At 35.4% G+C, this 27,500-nt stretch overlaps 1 protein-coding gene across 1 annotated transcript in view; it reads right to left on the bottom strand.

Annotated features, from left to right (window-relative positions):
* Nucleotides 1-6,854: 6,854 nt before the first annotated feature.
* Nucleotides 6,855-27,500, bottom strand: part of ano3 (anoctamin 3) — a gene marked incomplete at its 5' end in the record, with an annotated part of 47,153 nt that continues 26,507 nt past the window's right edge. Inside the window, 18 exon segments of the mRNA XM_087782675.1 lie at nt 6,855-7,197; nt 14,804-14,987; nt 15,039-15,189; nt 15,716-15,868; nt 18,002-18,156; nt 18,649-18,746; nt 18,818-18,875; nt 18,981-19,092; nt 19,707-19,743; nt 19,833-19,997; nt 20,192-20,332; nt 20,391-20,473; nt 21,002-21,062; nt 21,692-21,788; nt 21,844-21,978; nt 23,547-23,668; nt 23,734-23,789; nt 25,633-25,739. Of these exon segments, the coding sequence (XP_087638801.1) occupies nt 7,015-7,197; nt 14,804-14,987; nt 15,039-15,189; nt 15,716-15,868; nt 18,002-18,156; nt 18,649-18,746; nt 18,818-18,875; nt 18,981-19,092; nt 19,707-19,743; nt 19,833-19,997; nt 20,192-20,332; nt 20,391-20,473; nt 21,002-21,062; nt 21,692-21,788; nt 21,844-21,978; nt 23,547-23,668; nt 23,734-23,789; nt 25,633-25,739 (2,098 nt within the window).

Below are 27,500 nucleotides of genomic sequence, written 5' to 3'. Positions count from 1 at the left end.
TAAAGTAACATCTCAGAGTTAAGAAGCTTCTTCTACAAACACCTTCAAACCTTCATGACACGATCGACTCCTTCTGTTCACGAGTCTCTAAAGTAACATCTCAGAGTTAAGAAGCTTCTTCTACAAACATCTTCAAACCTTCATGACACGATCGACTCCTTCTGTTCACGAGTCTCTAAAGTAACATCTCAGAGTTAAGAAGCTTCTTCTACAAACATCTTTAAACCTTCATGACACGATCGACTCCTTCTGTTCACGAGTCTCTAAAGTAACATCTCAGAGTTAAGAAGCTTCTTCTACAAACATCTTTAAACCTTCATGACACGATCGACTCCTTCTGTTCACGAGTCTCTAAAGTAACATCTCAGAGTTAAGAAGCTTCTTCTACAAACATCTTTAAACCTTCATGACACGATCGACTCCTTCTGTTCACGAGTCTCTAAAGTAAGATCTCAGAGTTAAGAAGCTTCTTCTACAAACATCTTTAAACCTTCATGACACGATCGACTCCTTCTGTTCACGAGTCTCTAAAGTAACATCTCAGAGTTAAGAAGCTTCTTCTACAAACATATTCAAACCTTCATGACTCGATCGACTCCTTCTGTTCAAGAGACTCTAAAGTAAGATCTCAGAGTTAAGAAGCTTCTTCTACAAACATCTTTAAACCTTCATGACACGATCGACTCCTTCTTTTCAAGAGACTCTAAAGTAACATCTCAGAGTTAAGAAGCTTCTTCTACAAACATCTTCAAACCTTCATGACACGATCGACTCCTTCTGTTCACGAGTCTCTAAGGTAACATCTCAGGGTTAAGAAGCTTCTTCTACAAACATCTTCAAACCTTCATGTTTGATCGACTCCTTCTGTTCACGAGTCTCTAAAGTAACATCTCAGAGTTAAGAAGCTTCTTCTAGAAACACCTTCAAACCTTCACGACACGATCGACTCCTTCTGTTCACGAGTCTCTAAAGTAACATCTCAGAGTTAAGAAGCTTCTTCTACAAACATCTTTAAACCTTCATGACACGACCGACTCCTTCTGTTCAAGAGACTCTAAAGTAACAGTAACATCTCAGAGTTAAGAAGCTTCTTCTACAAACATCTTCAAACCTTCATGACACGATCGACTCCTTCTGTTCACGAGTCTCTAAAGTAACATCTCAGAGTTAAGAAGCTTCTTCTACAAACATCTTCAAACCTTCATGACACGATCGACTCCTTCTGTTCACAAGTCTCTAAAGTAACATCTCAGAGTTAAGAAGCTTCTTCTACAAACATCTTCAAACCTTCATGACACGATCGACTCCTTCTGTTCACGAGTCTCTAAAGTAACATCTCAGAGTTAAGAAGCTTCTTCTACAAACATCTTCAAACCTTCATGACACGATCGACTCCTTCTGTTCACGAGTCTCTAAAGTAACATCTCAGAGTTAAGAAGCTTCTTCTACAAACATCTTCAAACCTTCATGACACGATCGACTCCTTCTGTTCACGAGTCTCTAAAGTAACATCTCAGAGTTAAGAAGCTTCTTCTACAAACATCTTCAAACCTTCATGACACGATCGACTCCTTCTGTTCACGAGTCTCTAAAGTAACATCTCAGAGTTAAGAAGCTTCTTCTACAAACATCTTTAAACCTTCATGACACGATCGACTCCTTCTGTTCACGAGTCTCTAAAGTAACATCTCAGAGTTAAGAAGCTTCTTCTACAAACATCTTTAAACCTTCATGACACGATCGACTCCTTCTGTTCACGAGTCTCTAAAGTAACATCTCAGAGTTAAGAAGCTTCTTCTACAAACATCTTTAAACCTTCATGACACGATCGACTCCTTCTGTTCACGAGTCTCTAAAGTAACATCTCAGAGTTAAGAAGCTTCTTCTACAAACATCTTCAAACCTTCATGACACGATCGACTCCTTCTGTTCACGAGTCTCTAAAGTAACATCTCAGAGTTAAGAAGCTTCTTCTACAAACATCTTCAAACCTTCATGACACGATCGACTCCTTGTGTTCACGAGTCTCTAAAGTAACATCTCAGAACCTTCACTCTCAGCCACGAACACCTTCTCAGTTGTTTATTTTCTCGTTCCTGCCGCAGAATCTTCCGCAGAAACACTCGACTCGTGAAGTTCTGCTCATACCAGGGAAATTCAATCTTCCACGAACGTTCTCAGCAGGATTTGTGGTTAAATGTCAGAGAAGTTGATCCTGAAGAGTTTGTTCCACGAAAAAATGTTGAATCAACAAAACATTAGATTCACGACGTCGATCATTACAGTCCAACAAACTGTGTTTATGTTTGATATTTATATACTCTAATAGTTACTCATAACTACGCATGATATATAGTACTGTATATATAAATATATTTATATATAGATATTAAATATAGATACATACATATATATATACATAGATACATCTATGTATATATATATGTATGTTAATGTTATTAATATAGTGATGAAAATGAAATAATAAATGTATTCATAAAATATAACATCTATTGATGAAATATTACATTTATTTATAAAATATTACATCTATTGATGAAATGTCAAGATATTTGCTGCTCAAATAACACGTGTGTGGACGTGTGTGTGCTGAGAACCCGTGTCGTCATGTTAGATCAAAAGCATCTTTTCTTACTTACTTCTCTCTGATATAAAGTCAGATCGACGAGTCTTTCTTGAAAAGATTGATTTATTGCACAGTAGAATCAGATCCACACGTATGTTACAATGTTTTCATACAGTTCAATGTTTGTACATGTAAACAGGACCAAGTCAACACTCGTCATCGTTCAGGTTGAACGTGTCGTCATGACAACGCTTTATTGTGCTGACGTCGCCGTCAGTGAGCAGAAGAACGTGTGACATCATCACTCGCTCACTGTGAAGGCGGCGAAGAAGTGACGACAGCCGAGGTCACGTGTTCTTCTGCTCACGTGAAGGAAAGTAAAACATGCATAGATTCTTCTTCACGAGTTATTACTCGTTATTACAGTCGTTCACTGAAGTCATCGAACTGAAGCTTTTCATGCGTCGAAAACATAGAGAAGATCAACAAGACTTTGATTCACCAGAGACACCTGGAGATGATCTGTATATAATTATATATATATTTATAGTTATACACAGATCATGTCCCTTCAGGGCCTCCGTACGTATGTTTTGATTTTGACATTTGTCATCAATAACAGATATTTTCAAGTCCAGAGAAATATAAAAAAGGTTCAAGACATGAGCAGCCAATAGCAGCAAACAAACATCGTTGTGTAAATCATCAATCCTATCGCTCGCGACTCTTGGAAAGACTCTTGAAAAGTCTCTTGAAAAGACTCTTGAAAAGTCTTTTGAAAAGTATCTTGAAAGACTCTGAAAAGATTCTTGAAAAGACTCTGAAAAGATTCTTGAAAAGTCTCTTGAAAAGACTCTGAAAAGACTTTTGAAAATACTTTTGAAAAGTCTCTTGAAAAGACTCTGAAAAGACTCTTGAAAATACTCTTGAAAAGTCTCTTGAAAAGATTCTTGAAATGTCTCTTGAAAAGACTCTCGAAAAGACTCCTGAAAAGTCTCTTGAAAAGACTCTTGAAAAGACCCTTGAAAAGACTCTTGAAAAGACTCTTGAAAAGTCTCTTGAAAAGATTCTTGAAAAGACTCTGAAAAGACTCTTGAAAAGTCTCTTGAAAAGACTCCTGAAAAGTCTCTTGAAAAGACTCTTGAAAAGACCCTTGAAAAGACTCTTGAAAAGACTCTTGAAAAGTCTCTTGAAAAGATTCTTGAAAAGACTCTGAAAAGACTCTTGAAAAGTCTCTTGAAAAGACTCTGAAAAGTCTCTTGAAAAGTCTCTTGAAAATATTCTTTAAAAGTCTTTTGAAAAGTCTTTTGAAAAGTATCTTGAAAAGTCTCTTGAAAGACTCTTGAAAAGATTCTTGAAAAGACTATTGAAAAGTCTCTTGAAATTACTCTTGGAAAGACTCTTGGAAAGACTCTTGAAAATATTCTTGAAAAGTATTTTGAAAAGTATCTTGAAAGACTCTGAAAAGATTCTTGAAAAGTCTCTTGAAAGACTCTTGGAAGACTCTGAAAAGACTCTTGAAAAGACTCTTGAAAAGACTCTGAAAAGACTTTTGAAAAGTCTCTTGAAAAGTCTCTTGAAAATACTCTTGAAAAGTCTCTTGAAAAGACTCTCGAAAAGACTCTTGAAAAGATTCTTGAAAAGACTCTTGAAAAGACTCTGAAGAGACTCTTGAAAATACTCTGAAAAGCCTCTTGAAAAGTCTCTTGAAACGACTCTGAAAAGACACTTGAAAAGTCTCTTGAAAAGTCTCTTGAAAAGTCTCTTGAAAAGATTCTTGAAAAGTCTCTTGAAAAGACTCTCGAAAAGACTCCTGAAAAGACTCCTGAAAAGACTCTTGAAAAGACTCGGAAAATACTTTTGAAAAGTCTCTTGAAAAGACTCTGAAAAGACTCTTGAAAAGACTCTTGAAAAGACTCTTGAAAAGACTTTTGAAAAGTCTCTTGAAAGACTCTTGGAAGACTCTTGAAAAGACTCTTGAAAAGACTCTTGAAAAGTCTCTTGAAAAGTCTCTTGAAAAGACTCTTGAAAAGACTTTTGAAAAGACTCTTGAAAAGACTCTTGAATAGTCTCTTGAAACGATTCTTGAAAAGTCTCTTGAAAAGACTCTCGAAAAGTCTCTTGAAAAGACTCTGAAAAGACTATTGAAAAGACTCTTGAAAAGACTCTTGAAAAGTCTCTTGAAAAGTCTCTTGAAAAGACTCTTGAAAAGTCTCTTCTTTCTCGCACGTCATTGATCGAACATTTCAGTTAAACTGTGAGTCTTCGTTCAGGACTTTCTCCAGAAAAACATTAGAAAAACTGGAAGAGCAGATTTTGTGGTGGTTGTGCAAACACACACACACACACACACGTTACGGGGCGTATCGTTAGCGTATCGTTAGCGTATCATTAGCACATCGTTAGCGTATCATTAGCACATCGTTAGCCGCGATAGCTAAACACGTGAGCACGAGCAGGCACTCAAGAGGCACAAACACACACCAGTTCACCTGCAACACAAGCAGCTGAAGCACACACACACTTATATACACACACATATCTACTCACTCACACATTAATCCGTCCTTAACATCATGCAGTTTAAAAAGGGAATCAAATGTTTTTCTCTTCTGCAGAAAAAAGGCGTCTGATGTCGACACATGCTGAGGTCGAAGGTCGTTTTGATCCCATGAAGGTCGTTATGATCCCATGAAGGTCGTTATGATCCCATGAAGGTCGTTATGATCCCATGAAGGTCGTAATGATCACATGAAAGTCGTTATGATCACATGAAGGTCGTTATGATCACATGAAGGTCGTTATGATCACATGAAGGTCGTTATGATCACATGAAGGTCGTAATGATCACATGAAGGTCGTTATGATCCCATGAAGGTCGTTATGATCACATGAAGGTCGTAATGATCACATGAAGGTCGTTATGATCCCATGAAGGTCGTAATGATCACATGAAGGTCGTTATGATCCCATGAAGGTCGTTATGATCACATGAAGGTCGTTATGATAACATGAAGGTCGTTATGATCACATGAAGGTCGTTATGATCACATGAAGGTCGTTATGATCACATGAAGGTCGTAATGATCACATGAAGGTCGTTATGATCACATGAAGGTCGTTATGATCACATGAAGGTCGTTATGATCACATGAAGGTCGTTATGATCCCATGAAGGTCGTTATGATCACATGAAGGTCGTTATGATCCCATGAAGGTCGTAATGATCCCATGAAGGTCGTTATGATCACATGAAGGTCGTTATGATCCCATGAAGGTCGTTATGATCCCATGAAGGTCGTAATGATCCCATGAAGGTCGTAATGATCACATGAAGGTTGTTATGATCACATGAAGGTCGTTATGATCCCATGAAGGTCGTTATGATCCCATGAACGTCGTTATCATCACCAGACTTGCAGCAGGACGAGAAGGAAGAAGAGAAGGAAGAAGAGAAGGAAGAAGAGAAGGAAGAAGAGAAGGAAGAAGAGAAGGAGAAGAGAAGGAAGAAGAGAAGGAAGAAGAGAAGGAAGAAGAGAAGGAAGAAGAGAAGGAAGAAGAGAAGGAGAAGAGAAGGAGAAGAGAAGGAAGAAGAGAAGGAGAAGAGAAGGAAGAAGAGAAGGAAGAAGAGAAGGAAGAAGAGAAGGAAGAAGAGAAGGAAGAAGAGAAGGAAGAAGAGAAGGAAGAAGAGAAGGAAGAAGAGAAGGAAGAAGAGAAGGAAGAAGAGAAGGAAGAAGAGAAGGAAGAAGAGAAGGAAGAAGAGAAGCTGCCTCAGAGAGAGAAAGAGCTTCAGCTCTTGATCTGCATAGAAAACGTTACAATTGATTCCAGAGAAGCTGTGACGAGGATGAACCGTTGAGACAGATGGTCTGAAGCTGAGAGAAGATTTAGAGCAGGATCGGTTTGTCTTTGGTGGTCACACTGAACTGAGGAGGAGGAGGAGGAGGAGGAGGAAGAGGAAGAGGAAGAGGAAGAGGAAGAGGAAGAGGAAGAGGAAGAGGAAGAGGAAGAGGAAGAGGAAGAGGAAGAGGAGGCAGAGGAGGAAGAGGAGGAAGAGGAAGAGGAAGAGGAAGAGGAAGAGGAAGAGGAAGAGAAAGAGGAAGAGGAAGAGGAGGAGGAAGAGGAAGAGGAAGAGGAAGAGGAAGAGGAAGAGGAAGAGGAGGAGGAAGAGGAAGAGGAAGAGGAAGAGGAGGAGGAAGAGGAAGAGGAAGAGGAAGAGGAAGAGGAGGCAGAGGAGGAAGAGGAGGAAGAGGAAGAGGAAGAGGAAGAGGAAGAGGAAGAGGAAGAGGAAGAGGAAGAGGAAGAGGAAGAGGAAGAGGAAGAGGAGGAGGAAGAGGAAGAGGAAGAGGAGGAGGAAGAGGAAGAGGCAGAGGAGGAAAAGGAAGAGGAAGAGGAAGAGGAAGAGGAAGAGGAAGAGGAAGAGGAAGCTAAGGCCACTCGTGGTGATAACGTCGTCCGTTCTTCTTCCTCTCCTTCTGCAGATGTTCCAGCTCAGCCTCGTACATCATTTCCTGCATCAGGAACTTTTCCCTCCTCATCCGATCACACAGACCTTTGGGAATGTCTGGGATCAGATACGCGATGAAGGACTTGATCCCGAACACGAGATGCTGCAGGAAGATGCAGAATAACTTTCAAGGAAATGTCAATAAAATGTAGAAAACATTATTTTCATAACTTCTCTATTTATACACAATAATTATGTGTTTATTTTTCGTTTGTGTTCCTGGAGCCACTGAAGTCACATGATCATACATTTATACTTTTAAAAAGAAATCTTGTTGGTTCAAATACATTTGGTGAAAACAGAATTAAATATTAAAACCTTTTCTAATCACATTAAAAACTATCTTTTTGTGTTTATATTTTTCATTTTGTGTTTATCTCTTTAATTTTTTGTGTTTATCTTTTTCATTTTGTGTTTATCTCTTTAATTTTTGTGTTTATCTTTTTCATTTTGTGTTTATCTCTTTAATTTTTGTGTTTATCTTTTTCATTTTGTGTTTATCTTTTTCATTTTTGTGTTTATCTTTTCTTTTTTGTGTTTATCTTTTTTGTGTTTATCTTTTCATTTTGTGTTTATCTTTTTCATTTTTGTGTTTATCTTTTCTTTTTTGTGTTTATCTTTTTTGTGTTTATCTTTTCATTTTGTGTTTATCTTTTTCATTTTTGTGTTTATCTTTTTCATTTTGTATTTATCTTTTTCATTTTGTGTTTAACTTTCCTTTTTTGTGTTTATCTTTTTTGTGTTTATCTTTTTCAATTTGTTCTTTATCATTTTATTTTGTGTTTATCTTTTCTTTTTTGTGTTTATCTTTTTCATTTTGTATTTATATTTTCATTTTGTGTTTATCTTTTTAATTTTTGTGTTTATCTTTTTAATTTTTGTGTTGATCTTTTTCATTTTGTGTTTATCTTTTTCCTTTTTGTGTTTATCTTTTTCATTTTGTGTTTATCTTTTTCATTTTTGTGTTTATCTTTTATTTTTTGTGTTTATCTTTTCATTTTGTGTTTATCTTTTTCACTTTTGTGTTTATCTTTTCTTTTTTGTGTTTATCTTTTTTGTGTTTATCTTTTCATTTTGTGTTTATCTTTTTCATTTTTGTGTTTATCTTTTTCATTTTGTGTTTATCTCTTTAATTTTTTGTGTTTATCTTTTTCATTTTGTGTTTATCTCTTTAATTTTTGTGTTTATCTTTTTCATTTTGTGTTTATCTTTTTCATTTTTGTGTTTATCTTTTCTTTTTTGTGTTTATCTTTTTTGTGTTTATCTTTTCATTTTGTGTTTATCTTTTTCATTTTTGTGTTTATCTTTTCTTTTTTGTGTTTATCTTTTTTGTGTTTATCTTTTCATTTTGTGCTTATCTTTTTCATTTTTGTGTTTATCTTTTCTTTTTTGTGTTTATCTTTTTTGTGTTTATCTTTTCATTGTGTGTTTATCTTTTTCATTTTTGTGTTTATCTTTTTCATTTTGTATTTATCTTTTTCATTTTGTGTTTATCTTTTTCATTTTGTTCTTTATCATTTTATTTTGTGTTTGTCTTTTCTTTTTTGTGTTCATCTTTTTTGTGTTTATCTTTTTCATTTTGTGTTTATCTTTCCTTTTTTGTGTTTATCTTTTTCATTTTGTTCTTTATCATTTTATTTTGTGTTTATCTTTTCTTTTTGTGTTTATCTTTTTCATTTTGTATTTATCTTTTCATTTTGTGTTTATCTTTTTAATTTTTGTGTTTATCTTTTTAATTTTTGTGTTTATCTTTTTCATTTTGTGTTTATCTTTTTCATTTTGTGTTTATCTTTTTCATTTTTGTGTTTATCTTTTTCATTTTGTGTTTATCTCTTTAATTTTTTGTGTTTATCTTTTTCATTTTGTGTTTATCTCTTTAATTTTTTGTGTTTATCTTTTTCATTTTTGTGTTTATCTTTTTATTTTTGTGTTTATCTTTTTCATTTTGTGTTTATCTCTTTAATTTTTGTGTTTATCTTTTTCATTTTTGTGTTTATCTTTTTCATTTTTTTTAATCGTTTTCATTTTTTAAAAATCTTTTTCATTTTGTTCTTTATCATTTTATTTTGTGTTTATCTTTCCTTTTTTGTGTTTATCTTTTTTGTGTTTATCTTTTTTGTGTTTATCTTTTTATTTTGTGTTTATCTTTTTCATTTTGTGTTTATCTTTTTCATTTTTGTGTTTATCTTTTCTTTTTTGTGTTTATCTTTTTTGTGTTTATCTTTTCATTTTGTGTTTATCTTTTTCATTTTTGTGTTTATCTTTTCTTTTTTGTGTTTATCTTTTTTGTGTTTATCTTTTTCATTTTTGTGTTTATCTTTTTATTTTTGTGTTTATCTTTTTCATTTTGTGTTTATCTCTTTAATTTTTTGTGTTTATCTTTTTCTTTTTTGTGTTTATCTTTTTCATTTTTGTGTTTATCTTTTCTTTTTTGTGTTTATCTTTTTTGTGTTTATCTTTTCATTTTGTGCTTATCTTTTTCATTTTTGTGTTTATCTTTTTTGTGTTTATCTTTTCATTTTGTGTTTATCTTTTTCATTTTTGTGTTTATCTTTTTCATTTTGTATTTATCTTTTTCATTTTGTGTTTATCTTTCCTTTTTTGTGTTTATCTTTTTCATTTTGTTCTTTATCATTTTATTTTGTGTTTATCTTTTCTTTTTTGTGTTTATCTTTTTCATTTTTGTGTTTATCTTTTTATTTTTGTGTTTATCTTTTTCATTTTGTGTTTATCTCTTTAATTTTTGTGTTTATCTTTTTCATTTTTGTGTTTATCTTTTTATTTTTGTGTTTATCTTTTTCATTTTGTGTTTATCTCTTTAAGTTTTGTGTTTATCTTTTCAATTTTTGTGTTTATCTTTTTCATTTTTGTGTTTATCTTTTTCATTTTTTTAAAATCTTTTTCATTTTGTTCTTTATCATTTTATTTTGTGTTTATCTTTCCTTTTTTGTGTTTATCTTTTTCATTTTTGTGTTTATCTTTTTCATTTTGTTCTTTATCATTTCATTTTGTGTTTATCTTTCCTTTTTTGTGTTTATCTTTTCTTTTTTGTGTTTATCTTTTTGTGTTTATCTTTTCTTTTTTGTGTTTATCTATTTTGTGTTTATCTTTTTCATTTTGTTCTTTATCATTTTATTTTGTGTTTATCTTTTCTTTTTTGTGTTTATCTATTTTGTGTTTATCTTTTCTTTTTTGTGTTTATCTTTTCATTTTGTGTTTATCTTTTCATTTTGTGTTTATCTTTTCTTTTTTGCGTTTATCTTTTTTGTGTTTATCTTTTTCATTTTGTATTTATCTTTTCATTTTGTGTTTATCTTTTTCATTTTTGTGTTTATCTTTTTCATTTGTGTGTTTATCTTTTTCATTTTGTGTTTATCTTTTTCATTTTTGCGTTTATCTTTTTCATTTTTGTGTTTATCTTTTTCATTTTGTGTTTATCTTTTTCATTTTGTGTTTATCTCTTTAATTTTTGTGTTTATCTTTTTCATTTTGTGTTTATCTCTTTAATTTTTGTGTTTATCTTTTTCATTTTGTGTTTATCTCTTTAATTTTTGTGTTTATCTTTTTCATTATTGTGTTTATCTTTTTCATTTTGTGTTTATCTCTTTAATTTTTGTGTTTATCTTTTTCATTTGTGTGTTTATCTTTTTCATTTTGTGTTTATCTCTTTAATTTTTGTGTTTATCTTTTTCATTTTTGTGTTGATCTTTTTATTTTTGTGTTTATCTTTTTCATTTTGTGTTTATCTCTTTAATTTTTGTGTTTATCTTTTTCATTTTTGTGTTTATCTTTTTATTTTTGTGTTTATCTTTTTCATTTTGTGTTTATCTTTTTCATTTTTGTGTTTATCTTTTTCATTTGTGTGTTTATCTTTTTCATTTGTGTGTTTATCTTTTTCATTTTTGCATTTATCTTTTTCATTTTTGTGTTTATCTTTTTCATTTTGTGTTTATCTTTTTCATTTTGTGTTTATCTCTTTAATTTTTGTGTTTATCTTTTTCATTTTTGTGTTGATCTTTTTATTTTTGTGTTTATCTTTTTCATTTTGTGTTTATCTCTTTAATTTTTGTGTTTATCTTTTTATTTTGTGTTTATCTTTCCTTTTTTGTGTTTATCTTTTTCATTTTTGTGTTTGTCTTTTTCATTTTTGTGTTTATCTTTTTCATTTTGTTCTTTATCATTTTATTTTGTGTTTATCTTTTCTTTTTTGTGTTTATCTTTTTCATTTTGTGTTTATCTTTTCATTTTTGTGTTTATCTTTTCTTTTTTGTGTTTATCTTTTCATTTTGTGTTTATCTTTTTCATTTTGTGTTTATCTTTTTCACTTTGTGTTTATCTTTTCATTTTGTGTTTATCTTTTTCATTTTGTGTTTATCTTTTTCACTTTGTGTTTTTCTTTTCATTTTGTGTTTATCTTTTTCATTTTGTGTTTATCTTTTTCATTTTTGTGTTTATCTATTTCATTTTGTGTTTATCTATTTCATTTTGTGTTTATCTTTTTCATTTTGTGTTTATCTCTTTAATTTTTTGTGTTTATCTTTTCATTTTGTATTTATCTTTTTCATTTTGTGTTTATCTTTTTCATTTTGTGTTTATCTCTTTAATTTTTGTGTTTATCTTTTTCATTTTTGTGTTTATCTTTTTATTTTGTGTTTATCTTTTCCTTTTTTGTGTTTATCTTTTTCATTTTTGTGTTTGTCTTTTTCATTTTTGTGTTTATCTTTTTCATTTTGTTCTTTATCATTTTATTTTGTGTTGATCTTTTCTTTTTTGTGTTTATCTTTTTCATTTTTGTGTTTATCTTTTTCATTTTGTGTTTATCTTTTTCATTTTTGTGTTTATATTTTTATTTTTTGTGTTAATCTTTTTCATTTTTGTGTTGATCTTTTCTTTTTTGTGTTTATCTTTTTTGTGTTTATCTTTTCATTTTGTGTTTATCTTTTTCATTTTGTGTTTATCTTTTCTTTTTTGTGTTTACCTTTTTTGTGTTTATCTTTTCATTTTGTGTTTATCTTTTTCATTTTGTGTTTATCTTTTCATTTTTGTGTTTATCTTTTCTTTTTTGTGTTTATCTTTTCATTTTGTGTTTATCTTTTTCATTTTGTGTTTATCTTTTTCACTTTGTGTTTTTCTTTTCATTTTGTGTTTATCTTTTTCATTTTGTGTTTATCTTTTTCATTTTTGTGTTTATCTTTTTATTTTGTGTTTATCTTTTCCTTTTTTGTGTTTATCTTTTCCTTTTTTGTGTTTATCTTTTTCATTTTTGTGTTTATCTTTTTCATTTTTGTGTTTATCTTTTTCATTTTGTGTTTATCTTTTTCATTTTTGTGTTTATCTTTTTCTTTTTTGTGTTTATCTTTTTCTTTTTTGTGTTTATCTTTTTCATTTTTGTGTTTATCTTTTTCTTTTTTGTGTTTATCTTTTTCATTTTTGTGTTTATCTTTTCTTTTTTGTGTTTATCTTTTTTGTGTTTATCTTTTCATTTTGTGTTTATCTTTTTCATTTTGTGTTTATCTTTTCTTTTTTGTGTTTATCTTTTTTGTGTTTATCTTTTCATTTTGTGTTTATCTTTTTCATTTTGTGTTTATCTTTTCTTTTTCGTGTTTATCTTTTCATTTTGTGTTTATCTTTTTCATTTTGTGTTTATCTTTTTCACTTTGTGTTTTTCTTTTCATTTTGTGTTTATCTTTTTCATTTTGTGTTTATCTTTTTCATTTTTGTGTTTATCTATTTCATTTTGTGTTTATCTTTTTCATTTTGTGTTTATCTCTTTAATTTTTTGTGTTTATCTTTTCATTTTGTATTTATCTTTTTCATTTTGTGTTTATCTTTTACATTTTGTGTTTATCTTTTCTTTTTTGTGTTTATCTTTTTCATTTTTGTGTTTATCTTTTTCATTTTGTGTTTATCTTTTTCATTTTTGTGTTTATCTTTTTCTTTTTTGTGTTTATCTTTTTCTTTTTTGTGTTTATTTTTTTTCATTTTTGTGTTTATATTTTTCTTTTTTGTGTTTATCTTTTTCATTTTTGTGTTTATCTTTTCTTTTTTGTGTTTATCTTTTTTGTGTTTATCTTTTCATTTTGTGTTTATCTTTTTCATTTTGTGTTTATCTTTTCATTTTGTGTTTATCTTTTTCATTTTGTGTTTATCTTTTCATTTTTGTGTTTATCTTTTCTTTTTTGTGTTTATCTTTTAATTTTGTGTTTATCTTTTTCATTTTGTGTTTATCTTTTTCACTTTGTGTTTTTCTTTTCATTTTGTGTTTATCTTTTTCATTTTGTGTTTATCTTTTTCATTTTTGTGTTTATCTATTTCATTTTGTGTTTATCTTTTTCATTTTGTGTTTATCTCTTTAATTTTTTGTGTTTATCTTTTCATTTTGTATTTATCTTTTTCATTTTGTGTTTATCTTTTTCACTTTGTGTTTTTCTTTTCATTTTGTGTTTATCTTTTTCATTTTGTGTTTATCTTTTTCATTTTGTGTTTATCTTTTTCATTTTGTGTTTATCTTTTTCATTTTTGTGTTTATCTTTTTCATTTTGTGTTTATCTTTTTCATTTTGTGTTTATCTCTTTAATTTTTTGTGTTTATCTTTTCATTTTGTGTTTATCTTTTTCATTTTGTGTTTATCTTTTTCATTTTGTATTTATCTTTTTCATTTTGTGTTTATCTTTTTCATTTTGTGTTTATCTTTTTCATTTTGTGTTTATCTTTTTCACTTTGTGTTTTTCTTTTCATTTTGTGTTTATCTTTTTCATTTTTGTGTTTATCTTTTCTTTTTTGTGTTTATCTTTTTTGTGTTTATCTTTTCATTTTGTGTTTATCTTTTCTTTTTTGTGTTTATCTTTTTTGTGTTTATCTTTTCATTTTGTGTTTATCTTTTTCATTTTGTGTTTATCTTTTCATTTTTGTGTTTATCTTTTCTTTTTTGTGTTTATCTTTTCATTTTGTGTTTATCTTTTTCATTTTGTGTTTATCTTTTTCACTTTGTGTTTTTCTTTTCATTTTGTGTTTATCTTTTTCATTTTGTGTTTATCTTTTTCATTTTTGTGTTTATCTATTTCATTTTGTGTTTATCTTTTTCATTTTGTGTTTATCTCTTTAATTTTTTGTGTTTATCTTTTCATTTTGTATTTATCTTTTTCATTTTGTGTTTATCTTTTTCACTTTGTGTTTTTCTTTTCATTTTGTGTTTATCTTTTTCATTTTGTGTTTATCTTTTTCATTTTGTGTTTATCTTTTTCATTTTGTGTTTATCTTTTTCATTTTTGTGTTTATCTTTTTCATTTTGTGTTTATCTTTTTCATTTTGTGTTTATCTCTTTAATTTTTTGTGTTTATCTTTTCATTTTGTATTTATCTTTTTCATTTTGTGTTTATCTTTTTCATTTTGTGTTTATCTCTTTAATTTTTTGTGTTTATCTTTTCATTTTGTGTTTATCTATTTCATTTTGTGTTTATCTTTTTCATTTTGTGTTTATCTCTTTAATTTTTTGTGTTTATCTTTTCATTTTGTGTTTATCTTTTTCATTTTGTATTTATCTTTTTCATTTTGTGTTTATCTTTTTCATTTTGTGTTTATCTTTTCCCGTCAGTCTTCTGTTCAAACGAGACGTTCTCAACGACTTCCCCTCAGATTTGTTCCAGGATGTTCTAAACCAAACGAAGGTTAAAAGATAAGAGTCTCTCGTCATCGTCTCTCACACTGACCTCGAAGACGATGATAAAAGCAAGTCTCGCCGCCAACACGTGCCAGAACTGCAGTGTGAACTCGTAAGGTACTGCACTCCAGGGCGGCGCTCTGTAGTCCCTGTACCTGCAGAAGCGGCTCAGGTTGTGCGAGGCGCTCATGTCGAACACCGACAGGCTGCTGTTCATGTATCCTCTCAGACACCTGCGGAGACTCGCCGTCACAACACGACCCTCGTCGACGTCAACAACATACTCGTTCCGGTGATGACGTCCCAGGTCGGCACACGGGCCGTACTTGAAGGCGTAGACGAAGCGAGGGATGTAGTCGGAGGTGATGGCGATGACGAAGGCGTTGGTGATCACGGCCAACACGCCGATGCCTTCCAGGATCCCGTGCCAGATCCCTGGAGAACAGACCAGAACCTTTCTTAGAGAACATCTCACCAAAACGATGGTGTTGATCACCATCTGGATCCACAGAGGTTTTGAAGGATCTGTCACTGCAGCCTATAAACATTTTTTAGACGTAACACAAATACATGAGCTTCGTGATGTTTTTGTGTTTATTGCAAAAAAATGAAAACTGAAGCAACAGTTTGATGTTCAGTGATGTTTTCAAGGTCACAAAGGTTTAATTACAAATTAAATCAATGTCTGGAATCCATGACCCTCTGTTAAATCTTGCTGACCCCCTTTTGGCTTCCGACCCAGCAGTTAGTTCGTGTCATCACTCGATCAGCGCGAGTTCGATCCTGAAAAAACTCTAAAATCTATAGATGATTGTGAAATGAGCTCCTTGGCAGAGGTATGTGCTGCGTCAGTGCAGGTTTTGTTCTGTGCTCGTCTGACTGGGTGGAGGCCAAAGGGCAGAGCCAGGACAGTTTCGCTCAGGCGGTCATAATGTTACGGACCTGACAGGAAGTGACTCACCGATGTCTGTGGCTCGCGCTGGCATCGGTCGCCTCCACTGAGTGACGAACTTGTAGGCGTCGAGTCGGATCTCGATGATGTTGTTGAGCAAAGCCAGCAGAGGAGCGAGAGGGAAGGCAGCCACGAAGATGGTGGTGAAGCCGAACTGTAGGACTGAACATTAACTCAACATTAACTGAACATTAACTGAACATTAACTCAACATTAACTCAACATTAACTCAACATTAACTGAACATTAACTCAACATTAACTCAACATTAACTCAACATTAACTCAACATTAACTCAACATTAACTCAACATTAACTCAACATTAACTCAACATTAACTGAACATTAACTCAACATTAACTCAACATTAACTCAACATTAACTCAACATTAACTCAACATTAACTCAACATTAACTCAACATTAACTCAACATTAACTGAACATTAACTCAACATTAACTCAACATTAACTCAACATTAACTCAACATTAACTCAACATTAACTGAACATTAACTCAACATTAACTCAACATTAACTCAACATTAACTCAACATTAACTCAACATTAACTGAACATTAACTCAACATTAACTCAACATTAACTCAACATTAACTCAACATTAACTGAACATTAACTCAACATTAACTCAACATTAACTCAACATTAACTGAACATTAACTGAACATTAACTCAACATTAACTCAACATTAACTCAACATTAACTCAACATTAACTGAACATTAACTGAACATTAACTCAACATTAACTCAACATTAACTCAACATTAACTCAACATTAACTGAACATTTACTCAACATTAACTGAACATTTACTCAACATTAACTGAACGTTAACTGAACATTAACTGAACATTAACTGAACATTAACTGAACATTAACTGAACATTAACTCAACATTAACTCAACATTAACTGAACATTAACTCAACATTAACTGAACGTTAACTGGACGTTAACTGGACGTTAACTGAACATTAACTGAACGTTAGTCAACATTAACTGAACATTAACTCAACATTAACTGAACGTTAACTGGACGTTAACTGAACATTAACTGAACATTAACTGAACGTTAACTGGACGTTAACTGAACATTAGTCAACATTAACTGAACATTAACTGAACGTTAGTCAACATTAACTGAACATTAACTCAACATTAACTGAACGTTAACTGGACGTTAACTGAACATTAACTGAACGTTAGTCAACATTAACTGAACATTAACTCAACATTAACTGAACGTTAACTGGACGTTAACTGAACATTAACTGAACATTAACTGAACGTTAACTGGACGTTAACTGAACATTAGTCAACATTAACTGAACATTAACTGAACATTAACTGAACATTAACTGAACATTAACTGAACGTTAACTGAACATTAACTGAACGTTAACTGGACGTTAACTGAACGTTAGTCAACATTAACTGAACATTAACTGAACGTTAACTGAACGTTAACTGAACGTTAGTCAACATTAACTGAACATTAACTGAACATTAACTGAACGTTAACTGGACGTTAACTGAACGTTAGTCAACATTAACTGAACATTAACTGAACGTTAACTGGACGTTAACTGGACGTTAACTGGACGTTAGTAGTAATTGTTCCAGGTGTCTCTCGTTAGTCCCGCCCCCAGCTGCTGCTGATTGGTCCCCTGTGTTCTTCAGCCTCCACTCTCTGTCACGTCCTTGTCTTGTCATCACCGTTTTCCAGTACCTGTATCCTGCCGCTGAGTATTCCTGCTTCCTAACCTGTCTCCTTACCTTTGTCCCGACCAAGACTCATTCCTGCCTGTTGTGATTATCGACCTGTTTCTGCCCCTTGACGCCGATGTTGCCTCTGCTCTGCCTTCTGTTGCCGATTCCTGGACTGTTTGACTCGCCTCTGCCTTCTCCACTGTATTAAACCAAGTCTCTGCAAATTACCTCTGAGCCTGGGTTTCTTCGTTACACTCCGTGATAACATTAACTGAACATTAACTGAATATTAACTGAACATTAACAACTTTATTGACGTGTTATAATCCATGAATAAAATAAGTAAATATAGATATTTATATATATATTTTCAAACGTATTGATTCACACATCTTGATATTGTAAATTCATCACCTTTTCAATTGAATATAAAATGTTCGTATAATAGTTTCAGACAAAACCAATCGATCACCGAGCGACTGGATCATGAGCTTCTACCTCGTCACGTGATCGTCTGCCGCCACATGATTGGCTGATCAATGTTCATAATAATAACAATTCTCACCCATCTCCAGGTACTCGTCCACCAGACCGTGAGTGTTCATGGGCTGAAGGTTCCAGTCTTTGTCCCACTGAGGAAGCTGAGGTTTGTTCTCCACATTCTGACCTCCTGCTCCTCCTTTCTTGATCTTCCTGCGCGACCACCAGTTCTGCAGCAGACTGAGAGGAGGAGTCACTGTGATTCCTGTCAGATCCTGGATCAGAACATCTAAGACCTGCTGCGTTTGTGTCTCATTTATGTTTGTACAGATGTTCCTCAGACCAGGCTCACAAGGCACTTAAAAGCTGGCAGCCAGTGAAGAGTTTGAAGGAGAAATGTGAGTTCTTCTACTAGAGCGGCTCAGAATTCTGGCTGCAGTTTAGTATGAACTGCAGGCGAGAAGATCCTTCTGGTTTAGACACTAAATAAACACAATAGTGTCAACGACACAAACACATGATAAGATCATGTTTCGACATCATTTAAGTTCATCGATTTTTCTCACTTGAAACAGTTTGTGTCAGTTTAGTTCAGTGTTGAACGAGAGACGTTCGTCAAACACCAGGTTTGTCAGTTTCACAGACCAAGTCTCTCAAGGACTGCTCAGAAGAAAAGTCTGGGTTGAACGTGACTCGGACGAGCAGAAGGTTCTGGATTGATGAGGAACTCACGGGAAGCCCAGCTCCATGAAGTTGTTCCAGATCTGCTTGAAGAACATGATGACGCCCATCTGAAGGCACAGGTCGATCAAGCAGCCGCTCGGGTGACACTGAAACATCACCATGATGTCACCATAGAGATCACGACAGAAGAACCAGAGAAGAAGAAGCTTCAGCTCACCTCCTCCAGCCTCCAGCGGTTGAAGAGCTTGTTGTACTTCCCCGGTCGACCCGCGAACCTGAGCGTGGACGACATCACGAGTGTTAGCTCTAGAGGTTCTACTGCTGACCCTGAGAAGGTCTCGGTCACTCCTGACCAGATTCGTGAAGGTGTCACGACCCACCTGCCCAGGAAGAACGCGATGTAGAAGGTGGAACTGTTGAGGTTCACGAACTGGAACAGAAACATCTTCAGAGCGAAGCTGTTCTCCCACTCGGACTCGGTCCGCGGATGTTCTGGACCCAGAGGTTCATGATCAGAACCTGATGAAGTACTCGGAGTAGATCGCGGTCATATCTCGACTGTACTTCACATTTCAACGTGTACAACTCACTTTGAGAGTGTTTTAATATGAAGTTTATTCAAGATCATCTTCTCTTTACTTTCATCTCATCGATCACCAGGATGTTGAACCAGTGAAGGTTACCATAGCAACCCTCAAGACAATAAACACATTTAACTTAATTTAACTAATTCAATAATAATGTGAAAAGAAAAAAATGAAAAACAGTTTAAAATATAGTCAAGTGAAATTTTTTTAAAAATTTACTGTGGATTTAATGAAATTGTGAAAGAAAATATTAGAAAATATTATTATTATTGAATATTATTTTATTTTTCATTGTATTTACAAACATTTCTTCAGCTCGACTCTGACTTCATGATGGAACCTTTGATGGCGTTAGCTTGTTAGCAAGTTAGCTCTGTTTACCCAACAAAACTTCAAGATGAACAAGGACCTGATGGACCTGATGGTTGAGATGTTGAGGTTCATCTCAGTGACCTTGAGACCATAACTGTTGTGTGAAGAACAACATGCATGTCGTCAGGAAGTTGAAGAAGTTCTCACCGAGGTTGGTCAGCAGGTACGACACCTTCTCGTACACCTGCGAGAGACGCACAGTCAACCTTCGACCCCACGCCGACCCCACGCCGACCCCACGCCGACCCCACGCCGGCGAGGACCTCCACTCACCACGTTGAGGGACATGATGATCATGAAGTTGATGCAGACGCCGGTGCCGGACGTGGCGAACTGCCAGTTCTTCTTCACGAAATGCCAGTTGAAGGACGCGAACTTCTCCATGACGATGAGACGGAAAACCACCACGGCGAAGACGGCGGTCAGAACCAGCGAGATCTGGAGCGAGACGACAGAAGGTTCGACATTTATTTCATTTGAATTAAATCAGCTTCAATAAAGACATGTTCTCATGACGTACAGAAGGTTTTCCATGAAACAGGAACAAAGATCAAGCGAGGAAACTGTTGTTCTGTGTTCGTCCAGCAGGGGGACACGTGAGCGCAGCAGTAAGAAGAAGATCAAGGACTCACCATGAAGAAGATTCCTGACACCGACACCATGAGTCGGCTCAGTTTGTCCGACAGCGGCTGGAAAGGCTCGGCTTTGCCTGATATGGGGTTGACTCGCTCCAGGCCCGAGTACTTGGCTTCGAACTGAGGCCTCAACTCCTCCTGAGGACCACGTCAAACCTTCACGACCTTCATCTCCATCATGTTGGTCCCGACTCACCTCCTCCTCCTCCCAGTCGATGAGGTCCCAGTCGTAGGTCAGCTCCGCTCGCCTCCTCTTCCAGAACTCCAGGAACACCGTGGCTGAAGGAACACATGACGGATCAGAGACGACGTCTCAGTGTCTCTCCTGCTGTGGAGACGCTGAGGACCAAGAACATCACAAGAACTCGCTCCCAAAATAACCTGAACTCTCAGAAACTTCTCCTCCGAAGAAAGTTTATCAGAGCGTGACCCACTTCTGTGCAGCACCAGCGGTTCTGGAGCCACGAGTCCCTCGAGTCTCAGTGTCTCGGGGTCTCAGGGTCGTCCACAGAACCTCGATGAGTGACAGGTCGTGATGAGTGACAGGTCATGATGAGTGACAGGTCGTGATGAATGACAGGTCGTGATGAGTGACAGGTCGTGATGAGTGACAGGTCGTGATGAGTGACAGGCGTGATGAGTGACAGGCGTGATGAGTGACAGGTCATGATGAGTGACAGGTCGTGATGAGTGACAGGTCGTGATGAGTGACAGGTCGTGATGAGTGACAGGTCGTGATGAGTGACAGGCGTGATGAGTGACAGGCGTGATGAGTGACAGGTGGTGATGAGTGACAGGTCGTCTCACCCCAGATGGCCATGAAGATGGCGAAGAACACGGTCCCTCCGTTGTCGAACAGGTGCGTCACCTGACGAATGATGGACGAGAGGTTTTTGAATAGAAATGAAGAGAAAACTCTTCAAACACGTATATTTAAAATAGTGATAAACAAGCATAGAAATGAATGCTTTGTTTACTGTTATATTTGAAATGAACACTTTTGTTTACTGTTATATTTGAAATGAACACTTTTGTTTACTGTTATATTTGAAATGAACACTTTTGTTTACTGTTATATTTGAAATGAACACTTTTGTTTACTGTTATATTTGAAATGAACACTTTTGTTTACTGTTATATTTGAAATGAACACTTTTGTTTACTGTTATATTTGAAATGAACACTTTTGTTTACTGTTATATTTGAAATGAACACTTTTGTTTACTGTTATATTTGAAATGAACACTTTTGTTTACTGTTATATTTGAAATGAACACTTTTGTTTACTCTCCATAAACAGCAATTGATCACGATCAATTTGAATGAAACATTTTATGGCTAGTTATTGCTTCTACTATGACTCAGTCAAGTTAACATGTTGATATTCATGAAGAAAAACTCTTCTTATTGAGAAACTCTTCTAGTCACTGAAAGCATCTGCAGGATCTGCTGGTATCTGCATCATCGTTGACCTTTGACCCAGAGATCTGAACCAACCTTGGCGTAGACGCAGCTGTCACTCAGGTTCCAGGGCTCGCAGGTCTCCTCACACATGGGACACATGATGGTGGTGTTGGCCTCACAGATCTCTCGACTGGAGGAGAGACGCTGTCAGTCAAACGCTTTGATTGACAGATGCCGGGACTCACCTGACTTGGCTGGAGTCCATGGTGAAGAGGCCGTAGAGGAAGACCAGGAGTCCGACCAGCGCCGCAGGGATCAACATGCCGGTGTACCAGCCCAGCCACGCGAAGTACAGACCGATCTTCTCGCCAAAGTATCGTCTGTGGGAGACACGGAGGTCAGGGGTCAACGTATGAAGGTCGAGAGCAATGACTGGAAACAGCTATGAGAGAATTGAACTGATGATCATGTGACTCATGTGATTGACATGTGATTGACATGTTATTGACATGTTATTGACATATTATTGAAGTGTTATTGACATGTTATTGAAATGTTATTGACGTGTTATTGACATGTTATTGACATATTATTGACATGTCATTGACGTGTTATTGACATATTATTGAAGTGTTATTGACATGTTATTGAAATGTTATTGACGTGTTATTGACATATTATTGACGTGTCATTGACGTGTTATTGACATATTATTGAAGCGTTATTGACATGTTATTGACGTATTATTGACATGTCATTGACGTGTTATTGACGTATTATTGACATGTCATTGACGTGTTATTGACGTATTATTGACATGTCATTGACGTGTTATTGACGTATTATTGACATGTTATTGACATGTTATTGAAATGTTATTGACATGTCATTGACGTGTTATTGACGTGTTATTGACATGTTATTGAAATTTTATTGACATGTCATTGACGTGTTATTGACGTGTTATTGACATATTATTGACATGTTATTGACGTGTTATTGACATGTTATTGACGTGTTATTGACATGTTATTGACGTGTCATTGACGTGTTATTGACATATTATTGAAGCGTTATTGACATGTTATTGACGTGTTATTGACATGTTATTGACGTGTTATTGACATGTTATTGACGTGTTATTGACTAGTTATTGACATGTTATTGACTTGTTATTAACGTGTTATTGACGTGTTATTGACGTGTTATTGACTAGTTATGACATGTTATTGAAATGTTATTGACATGTCATTGACGTGTTATTGACATATAATTGAAGCGTTATTGACATGTTATTGACATGTTATTGACATGTCATTGACGTGTTATTGACGTGTTATTGACATATTATTGACATGTTATTGACATGTTATTGAAATGTTATTGACATGTCATTGACGTGTTATTGACATGTTATTGACGTGTTATTGACATGTTATTGACATGTTATTGAAATGTTATTGACATATCATTGACGTATTATTGACATGTCATTGACGTGTTATTGACGTGTTATTGACATGTTATTGACATGTTATTGAAATGTTATTGACATGTTATTGACGTGTTATTGTCGTGTTATTGACTAGTTATGACATGTTATTGACATGTTATTGACGTGTTATTGTCGTGTTATTGACTAGTTATGACATGTTATTGACATGTTATTTGACGTGTTATTGACGTGTTATTGATGTGTTATTGAAATGTTATTGACATGTTATTGACATGTTATTGACATGTTATTGACGTGTTATTGACGTGTTATTGATGTGTTATTGAAATGTTATTGACATGTTATTGACATGTTATTGACATGTTATTGACTTGTTATTAACATGTTATTGACGTGTTATTGACGTGTTATTGACGTGTTATTGACTAGTTATAGACATGTTATTGACGTGTTATTAACGTGTTATTGACGTGTTATTAACATGTATTGTACCTGATGAGGTCCAGAGGCTGATACTTGTACCAGATCCCCCAGCGCGCCCAGCGCTCGTACAGCAGGTGCCGGTGGTTCTGAGCCCCGTGAGTCTTGATTGGATGTCGACTCTTGTATCCTCCCTGGAGACGTCGTGACACTCGTGTTGAGCTGCTGCTCACAACGAACATACTTGAAAACATCTCACCTCATGAGGAGGAAACGCTGCTTCATACGTGTTGTTGCCGAGCAACCGGTTGATCCCTGGAGCAGGCGATGAAAGATGAAGATGCTTTGATGATGGTTGCAGTACATCATGAGATCCAAACATAATAATAATAATAATAATCTCTTATAATGTAGCAACATGTCAAGAACCGTCTAAAATAACACATCGAGCTAAAGTAGTGAAAACACAGTTTTTCTACTTTTAATGAGTTTTTTTTGTGCCACAAACAAATTGAACGAAACTTGAAAGTATTTTTAATCACATTTTGTTGTTGAATGATTTATTTTAAAATACGAGTTATAATGACAAGTACATACAAGAATGATGTAATATTTGAGTACATTTGAGTTATTTTATTATTTTTAATATTTCATTCTTTGATTGAGTTCAAAAGTGATAATTAAAGTTCAAAAGTGATCATTAAAGTTCAAATGTCATCAAAATCAAACGTATTTTAATCTTTGTTGACTTTTCATATTTGTTTGTTTTGACTCGATCAACAAATATTGATCAACTCTAATCAATTCTGATCAAAACTGCTTTCTTTGAAGATTCATGTCAATCAAGTTAAGTCAAGATAAAACCACAGAAGAAGAAAAGTCTTTAAATCACGTTTTTTCTTTTCTCTTGTCAACGATTTACTCTTTATTTATTTATGATTATTTATTATCATGTTATTGATCTGAAGTCAAATCACTTTCAACCTTTTGTTTTTGTGTTCATTAACTTTATATCAAATATTGTGGTTTTATTTTGTGTTTCTTTATATTTGACTTCGTTCATTTATTTAAATTCAAAATGAAACTTTGAATAAACTTCAAGTATTTAACTTTATATTTTCACCTCGTTTCTTATTTTTGATTTTCACGTGCGATCAGTTCGATTTAAAGCTTCGTCTCTGGAGTGAAGAAGTGTGTGTTCATCACTATTGTGTAGACACAGGTGTGTAGACACAGTTGTGTAGACACAGTTGTGTAGACACAGGTGTGTAGACACAGGTGTGTAGACACAGGTGTGTAGACACAGGTGTGTAGACACAGGTGTGTAGACACAGGTGTGTAGACACAGGTGTGTAGACACAGGTATGTAGTCACAGGTGTGTAGACACAGGTGTGTAGACACAGGTGTGTAGACACAGGTGTGTAGACACAGGTGTGTAGACACAGGTGTGTAGACACAGGTGTGTAGTCACAGGTGTGTAGACACAGGTGTGTAGACACAGGTGTGTAGACACAGGTGTGTAGACACAGGTGTGTAGTCACAGGTGTGTAGACACAGGTGTGTAGACACAGGTGTGTAGACACAGGTGTGTAGACACAGGTGTGTAGTCACAGGTGTGTAGACACAGGTGTGTAGTCACAGGTGTGTAGACACAGGTGTGTAGTCACAGGTGTGTAGACACAGGTGTGTAGACACAGGTGTGTAGACACAGGTGTGTAGACACAGGTGTGTAGACACAGGTGTGTAGTCACAGGTGTGTAGACACAGGTGTGTAGACACAGGTGTGTAGACACAGGTGTGTAGACACAGGTGTGTAGACACAGGTGTGTAGTCACAGGTGTGTAGACACAGGTGTGTAGTCACAGGTGTGTAGACACAGGTGTGTAGACACAGGTGTGTAGACACAGGTGTGTAGTCACAGGTGTGTAGACACAGGTGTGTAGACACAGGTGTGTAGTCACAGGTGTGTAGTCACAGGTGTGTAGACACAGGTGTGTAGACACAGGTGTGTAGACACAGGTGTGTAGTCACAGGTGTGTAGACACAGGTGTGTAGACACAGGTGTGTAGACACAGGTGTGTAGACACAGGTGTGTAGACACAGGTGTGTAGACACAGGTGTGAAGACACCGTTTCATACTTCAATGCAGATGTTTACCCATCTTGGACTTCCCGTCCTCATACTTGCTTCTCTGCAGGACATGATGGACGATTCTGCTCCTGGTGGAGTTTGAGAAGAAAGTCTCTCTGTTGTTGATGGTGAAGCTGAGAGAGAAGGTTGGAGTCAAAGTCATGACAAAACACTGAACTCCCATGATGCCTTTCTACTGATGTGTTGAGTGATGATTGGTCGTGTGTGTGATCATGATCTGGTCATGTGACCTTCACGAGTGTGTGTCCTCACTGGTGTGTGTGTGATCATGAACATGTGGTCATGTGACCTTCACGAGTGTGTGTCCTCACTGGTGTGTGCGTGATCATGAACATGTGGTCATGTGACCTTCACGAGTGTGTGTCCTCACTGGTGTGTGTGTGATCATGAACATGTGGTCATGTGACCTTCACGAGTGTGTGTCCTCACTGGTGTGTGCGTGATCATGAACATGTGGTCATGTGACCTTCACGAGTGTGTGTCCTCACTGGTGTGTGTGTGATCATGAACATGTGGTCATGTGACCTCCACGAGTGTGTGTCCTCACTGGTGTGTGTGTGATCATGAACATGTGGTCATGTGACCTCCACGAGTGTGTGTCCTCACTGGTGTGTGTGTGATCATGAACATGTGGTCATGTGACCTTCACGAGTGTGTGTCCTCACTGGTGTGTGTGTGATCATGAACATGTGGTCATGTGACCTTCACGAGTGTGTGTCCTCACTGGTGTGTGTGTGATCATGAACATGTGGTCATGTGACCTTCACGAGTGTGTGTCCTCACTGGTGTGTGTGATCATGAACATGTGGTCATGTGACCTCCACGAGTGTGTGTCCTCACTGGTGTGTGTGTGATCATGAACATGTGGTCATGTGACCTCCACGAGTGTGTGTCCTCACTGGTGTGTGTGTGATCATGAACATGTGGTCATGTGACCTTCACGAGTGTGTGTCCTCACTGGTGTGTGTGTGATCATGAACATGTGGTCATGTGACCTTCACGAGTGTGTGTCCTCACTGGTGTGTGTGTGATCATGAACATGTGGTCATGTGACCTCCACGAGTGTGTGTCCTCACTGGTGTGTGTGTGATCATGAACATGTGGTCATGTGACCTTCACGAGTGTGTGTCCTCACTGGTGTGTGTGTGATCATGAACATGTGGTCATGTGACCTTCACGAGTGTGTGTCCTCACTGGTGTGTGCGTGATCATGAACATGTGGTCATGTGACCTCCACGAGTGTGTGTCCTCACTGGTGTGTGTGTGATCATGAACATGTGGTCATGTGACCTTCACGAGTGTGTGTCCTCACTGGTGTGTGTGTGATCATGAACATGTGGTCATGTGACCTTCACGAGTGTGTGTCCTCACTGGTGTGTGTGATCATGAACATGTGGTCATGTGACCTTCACGAGTGTGTGTCCTCACTGGTGTGTGTGATCATGAACATGTGGTCATGTGACCTCCACGAGTGTGTGTCCTCACTGGTGTGTGTGTGATCATGAACATGTGGTCATGTGACCTTCACGAGTGTGTGTCCTCACTGGTGTGTGTGTGATCATGAACATGTGGTCATGTGACCTTCACGAGTGTGTGTCCTCACTGGTGTGTGCGTGATCATGAACATGTGGTCATGTGACCTTCACGAGTGTGTGTCCTCACTGGTGTGTGTGTGATCATGAACATGTGGTCATGTGACCTCCACGAGTGTGTGTCCTCACTGGTGTGTGCGTGATCATGAACATGTGGTCATGTGACCTTCACGAGTGTGTGTCCTCACTGGTGTGTGTGTGATCATGAACATGTGGTCATGTGACCTCCACGAGTGTGTGTCCTCACTGGTGTGTGCGTGATCATGAACATGTGGTCATGTG

Source organism: Callionymus lyra, unplaced genomic scaffold (genome assembly GCF_982586985.1).
Source record: "Callionymus lyra unplaced genomic scaffold, fCalLyr1.hap1.1 HAP1_SCAFFOLD_261, whole genome shotgun sequence".
NCBI classification, from domain to species: Eukaryota; Metazoa; Chordata; class Actinopteri; order Syngnathiformes; family Callionymidae; genus Callionymus; species Callionymus lyra.
Note: the sequence above shows the minus strand (reverse complement) of the source record. Positions and strands in the feature narration are given on the sequence as shown.